This window comes from Antechinus flavipes, chromosome 1 (assembly GCF_016432865.1).
Source record: "Antechinus flavipes isolate AdamAnt ecotype Samford, QLD, Australia chromosome 1, AdamAnt_v2, whole genome shotgun sequence".
Taxonomy (NCBI): domain Eukaryota; kingdom Metazoa; phylum Chordata; class Mammalia; order Dasyuromorphia; family Dasyuridae; genus Antechinus; species Antechinus flavipes.
Window position 1 is genome coordinate 335,775,158 of NC_067398.1, and position 6,000 is coordinate 335,781,157.

General features: G+C 43.8%; 1 protein-coding gene across 1 annotated transcript; it reads left to right on the plus strand.

The window, feature by feature from the left end:
* Positions 1-3,965: 3,965 nt before the first annotated feature.
* LOC127542867 (hemoglobin subunit beta-like) lies at positions 3,966-5,130 on the plus strand. The gene is given in 4 exon segments (XM_051968753.1): positions 3,966-4,112; positions 4,303-4,457; positions 4,460-4,524; positions 4,914-5,130. Coding segments are annotated over 4 exon segments (441 nt in total). The 5' UTR covers positions 3,966-4,020; the 3' UTR covers positions 5,043-5,130.
* The last annotated feature ends 870 nt before the right edge of the window (positions 5,131-6,000 follow it).

The following is a 6,000-nucleotide window of genomic DNA, read 5'->3' on the forward strand; positions in this document are numbered from 1 at the left end:
CTGCCACTAGCCAGACAAATTTCAAGGTTAAAAAATGATAGATTTTGATAATGTTAAACTTTTGCTAGTTTGTCATGCTGCTCTGGTTCCTTAAGGGTAGATGCTTCTGAAGGCTCTTTAACATTGCTTCTTCTATCTGTGTCCTTTTTCTGGGTTATCTCACAAACTCACATAACTTCAATTGACAATTTTTAAAAATTTGACTCCCAAACCTCTCCATTACATCAACCTCTCCTGACAGTTTCTATAAGTACTATTATTAATAATAAGTATCGATAAGTGCAGAACACTGATATGTTTGGGGAAAGATAGAGATTTGTAATTTATTTTATATAGGGAATGCTCCAATGAGGAAAATCCCTTCAGAAATGCAAGTTAGCACCTTCTCTGAAACTTACAGCCTTTCAAGAGCTGTCTCTCAATGAGTGACTTGCTCAGTGTCACACAGTTTGTGGCCAGTCTCTGGCCTTTATGCTGGGATATGAGGCCTCCTCTCATGGAGGAAGATGCTAATTTTAAATGACTGCTCCTGTCTTTGAGGAGCAGAGAAAGAAGACAAAACACGGGCAGAGGTCATACTCATCATATGATAAGTGCATCAAAGTGTGCAAAACACAGGGTTCTCCCATGCCAGGGAGGGAAGGGCTTTGTAGCAGACAAGGCACCCAATGGGGCTTTTAAAAAATAGTTGATGTTATGGAATATTATTGTTCTATAAAAAATGACCAGCAGGATGATTTCAGAAAGGTCTGGAGAGACTTACATGAACTGATGCTGAGTGAAATGAGCAGAACCAGGAGATCATTATACATGGCAACAATAAGACTATATGATGATCAGTTCTGATGGATGTTGCTCTTTTCAATAATGAGATAATTCAGGCCAGTTCCAATGATCTTGTGATGGAGAGAGCCATCTACACCCAGAGAGAGGCCTGTGGGAACTGAGTGTGGATCGCAACACAGTATTTTCACCCTTTTTGTTGTGGTTTGCTGCATTTTATTTTCTTTTTCATTTTTTGATCTGATTTTTTGTGTACAGCATAATAATTGCAGAAATATGCATAGAAGAACTGCACCACATATATTGTATCCAGGATATACTGTAACCTATTTAACATGTAAAGGACTGCTTGCCATCTGGGGGAGGGGGTGAAGGGAAGGGAAAAATCGGAACAGAAGCAAGTGCAAGGGATAATGCTGTAAAAAATAACCCTGGCATGGGTTCTGTCAATAAAAAGTTCAACCTTTAAAAAAAAAAGAAGAAGAAGAAGAATTGCGCATGTTTAACAGAGAAAGAATAGGTTGGTATTCAACAAAGAGGGGAGGGAAGACTGAATAAAGCAACAGAAGCTCTAGTTCCAGTTTGCCATTTACTTCATACGTGAGCAACTGGGGTATTTTGTTTCTTTGCTCCCTGTTCTGAGTGTCAGTTTTGTTCATCTATGTAAAATGTAAATGTAAAAGATAAACTTTTCCAGGGCTTTCTCCAGGGCTGCCGTGAGGAAGGCTATGACAGATCCTAGATAGGAAAATGCTCTGCAAGAAGAATGCCCTATGTACAACTGTGCAAGACTTTAATTCAGCTTTCTACTTTCTCATAAGGACTTTTTTCTTCAATTGTCATTGTTATTATTCGATTGTTTTTCAGTCATGTTTGATTCTTTGTGAGCCCATTTAGCGTTTTCTTGGCAAAAACACTGGAGTGGTTTGCCATTTCCTTCTTCAGCCCATTTTATTGATGAAGAAACTGAGGCAAATAGGATTAAGTGACTTGCTCAAAGTCATACAGTTATATTTGAGGCCAGAAGAGACTTCCTGACTCCAGTTCACTTTGCAACCTAGCTGCTAAGACACAAAATAAATGGCAGGGTGGGGGGTGGGGGATTACTATTGACAGAACCAGAAGTCCAGAGCCCTTGGAGAGGGGAGAAGTTAGGGGAGAACAGATTCTGGTCAGCTGCCCTGGACTAAGCAGGCTCCTAAATCAAGTAATAACTCCTTAGATGCCTACTGTGAGCCAGGAACTGTGCTGAATTCTGAAGACATAAAAAAGCAAAGGATCGGCCTTCAAGGAACTGACAATCTATTTCTTGTCTGATCAGGGAGACAAATATTTAAAAACAAGCTATACACAGGATAAATAGGAGATAGTTAACAGAGGGAAATCACTAGAACTGAGGGATGGGGAAAAACCCCCTATAGAAGGTAGAATTTTAGTTGGGACATGAGAGAGAGAGAGAGCATTTCAGGCATGGAGCACAATCAGAAAAAAACCCTAGGAGTGAAGAGGAGTGTTAGGGTCACTAGTCTAGTGTTTCAGCCCCTGCCTTTGCCACTGAGCACTGGCTATTGGCTTATGCTGAGTCCTGTGAACAAAGTTCAAAGGAAATATGACTTCCATCTGAGGCTTAGGAGCTAAAAGGATGAGACAGAGAGGAAGGCTTCAGTTTCCATACAGACTCCTGACAGGAATCCCCGATTTTCTCAGTACAAGATTCTGGCTGCATTTATAGCTGGATGAATCAGGAAGTGGAATTAGGCAGAGGGTTTCCACATCTGGATCAGAATATGGGCGGGACACAGATCAATACACAGGTGGTTGAAGGGGACTGGACGCTGAAGAAGGCATCAGAACCATTTCCTCATAAATGATCTTAGGAGTTCCTATCCAGTGGGGAGAACCATGTCTATACTGAGCTTTGTCCATGTGACCTCAAGCGAAGCTTTTTTGTAGGCTTTCTTACCACAGAATCATGATCCATACATGGATTATACTTTGAACTTGATAATAGTCAAATCATTTAACTTAATCAAAAATATAGTATTGTTTAGCTCATTTAAGAGTATATCTGAAAATTTTAGTTTTCTACTTGGTTTTGGTTTGCAGTCCATTAAAAAGGCCAAAGTCTCCCATTTCATCCAGGGTCATTTCCAATTGTCCTGATCTATATCTGTCCACTGGACCCAGGTGGCTCTGGAGGGGAAAGTGAAGCAGGTGATGTTGAATAGCCTTCCCTCACTTCAGTCCAATTCACTTACATGTCATAGCATCACCCTCCTAATGTCACGATCCCCTTCAAGAACAAAGGACAAATACAGAACCTTCTAAAATACTTCAGTTCTGGAGGCCAATTCTCGACTCTCCCAGACCACTCTCCTTCCCTACAGAGGAAGTCACTTAAAGCCCTAGCCATCTTGCTTTGGACAAACCCCCTCCCTCTGTCCCCCAGCCCCCACAACTTCCTCTATGTCCCGGAGATGTTGGAAGAAGGTCCTGGCATCTGCATAGGCAGCTCCCTCATGAGGAGGGAAAAGAGAAAAACTGAATTCCAAGGATTCTTGGAGTAGAATCCAATGGGGCTATGAATTGGGCGGATCTGGCCCAGAGCTCTAGGGAAAGGGGGTGATGAGACAAGAGTTGATGGTGCTTGTGGGGGAATATTGTGAGGTTGCTGAATTCACTGAATGGGAGTGAACTGGAAGACATTGAAGATTAATGTAATACTAGGAATAAATAGGTTGAAATTGAATGAGATAAGGGAGCTCTGTGGAAAATGGGGAGGCTGCGACTGAATAGGGTGAAGAAGACAAAGGGAAGATCACTCTGGTGATCAGGGTGAGCTGAATTTGGGTACCGAGGCTGAGGGCAAGTTTGTGGGTTGAATCTACAAATCCACCTTTTCCCTGGCACTACCTAGGGACAGACCCACTGAAATCAAAAAGGGCTTTAAAAGAGCAATCTTTGATCAAGAAGAAGCAGGTGGTGAATTAGCTAAACGCATTGCTCCCCCCTTCATGTTAGCCCTTTGGTATTCCTCTCCCAACCCCCAAACCAGGAGCCTTTGGCCACATCCTCAGTGCCCTCAGAGCTGACCAATAGGAAAGGAGTTGGGTGGGGCGAGCACTGCGGCCGGAGGATAAAAGGAGAGCCCTTGAGCCACTGACCACAGCACTCAGCTTCCACCTCTCTCTCCTGCAGTCTCTACTCAGGCGTGTCTCCACCCTCTCACAACCAACCATGGTGAACTGGACAGCAGAAGAGAAACAGGCCATTTCTAGCATCTGGGCCAAAATTGACATCGAGGAAGTGGGGGCCGGTGCTCTTAGCAGGTGGGAGAAGAGACTCGGGCTGTTGCCCGGCTTGGGGCTAAACTGGGTTAGGCTGGGGTCATGAATGCTTTCTCTGCTAACCAAAAAGGTCGGGAGGTAGGGAACTGAGGGGATATTGGCTAAAGGCCTTGTATGAACTGGCCTGGAAAAACCCTTGGCTGACCATCCTCTCTCTCTCTCTGGTTTCCAGGCTGTTAGTTGTCTATCCCTGGACCCAGAGGTACTTCAGCAACTTTGGGAACCTGTCCAGCCCACGAGCCATTGAGGGGAATCCCCGGGTCAGGAATCATGGCAAGAAGGTGCTGACCTCATTTGGGGAGGCTGTGAAGAACCTGGACAATGTGAAGCCACCTTTGACAAGCTGAGCGAGCTGCACTCAGACAAGCTGCACGTGGACCCCCAGAACTTCAGGGTGAGTGCCCTTGTACTTCCCCCAAGTTTGGGGGACAAGCCCTACAGATTCTAAAAATGTGGAAGGTCCTTGGCTGGGCATTTTTGAATTTCTCCAAAGACAGGGAGCTCCCTCCTTCTCCATAATGGCTTCAAGTATTTAAAAAGAGATCCTCTCTCCTTCCCTTTTCCAACCTCACCTTGTCTCTGAGCTAACAATCCCCCCTCCCTCAGGGACCTCGAAACAGAGACCCCCTTCTACTCCCTGGGAATGTTGCTTTTCCTAAAATGTTACTACTGACCCAGCTTCAGGTTCCCCTAGGGGCCCAATGCACTTCCCCAGACTTGCAGCCATTCTCCCACTGTACAGAGACTGCCCAGACCTGATCCTCTGTCCTCTCTTCCTTCCAGCTCCTTGGAGACAACCTGATCATTGTCCTGGCAGCCACCATGGGCAAGGACTTCACTCCCGAGGCCCAAGCTGCCTGGCAGAAGCTGGTGGGAGTGGTGGCCTCCGCCCTGAGCAGAAAATACCACTGAATACCTCCAGGACGTCACTCCTAGAGTTGGGGGTGGGTGGGATATGTGCTACCTCCATACATAGTGATTATGGTTAATAAAATAAAGTTGAATTACTTGACAAATTTTTGTCTAGTTGTCTCTTTGGGGGAAGGTAAAAAGATGTTTTTGAGGGTCTAGGATAAAAGGGAACATAGCTGCTTTTTCAAAAGGTTGAATAGGCTTTTAAACCTCCCCACAAACTTCCCTCTTCCTAATTCTGACCACGGAGTCTGTGTCAATAATTGGACTAGAAGGTCCAGGGGCTAGGTGAGGGACAAGTAACTTCCAGAATTACAATGCTGGGCAGGGAGACTATGGGAAAATAGTGCAGAACTAATGAGGCCTGGAAGAAAAAAAACTCAAAAAACCAAAAAACCCAACTCTGAGGCGGAGCCAGATCCAGATGCTTTCTGCAGCCTATTTATCCCCAAAATCCTATTTCCTAGCTCTACACAGCAGTTAAACAGGAAATCTCCTGATATTCCCCATAATGAAAAAAGGATCAGGTGACAGAAAGGGAGAAAAGTGGCTTTGGATTCTTGAAGTCTTGCAAATTGAGTCACTCAAGTTTGAATTGAGCAGATCTGTATTTAATCCAGTCCAGCAGAATTAGAAAACGACCATGTTACTAAATTCATTGTTTCCACAAATTGGAGTGATCATTTAGAATAGCTGTTCTCATATTGCTGTGAATTAGGACCATTTTATATTTCTAAGCTTTATGAAGATGTTTCTTCTTTTACAAGGTGATTTCTAACCCATAACTATAACAAACGTTATTGAATAACTTTTAAATGGTTCTGCCTCAGTTTTCGTGATGTAATAAAAAAAAAAAATACCTGGGGGAAAAAACTCTGATATCCTAATTGGATGCTCTGGAAAGAAATATGTAATGAGGATGTTTATGGTGCTTATTAAGCACATCCTTAATCTTTCA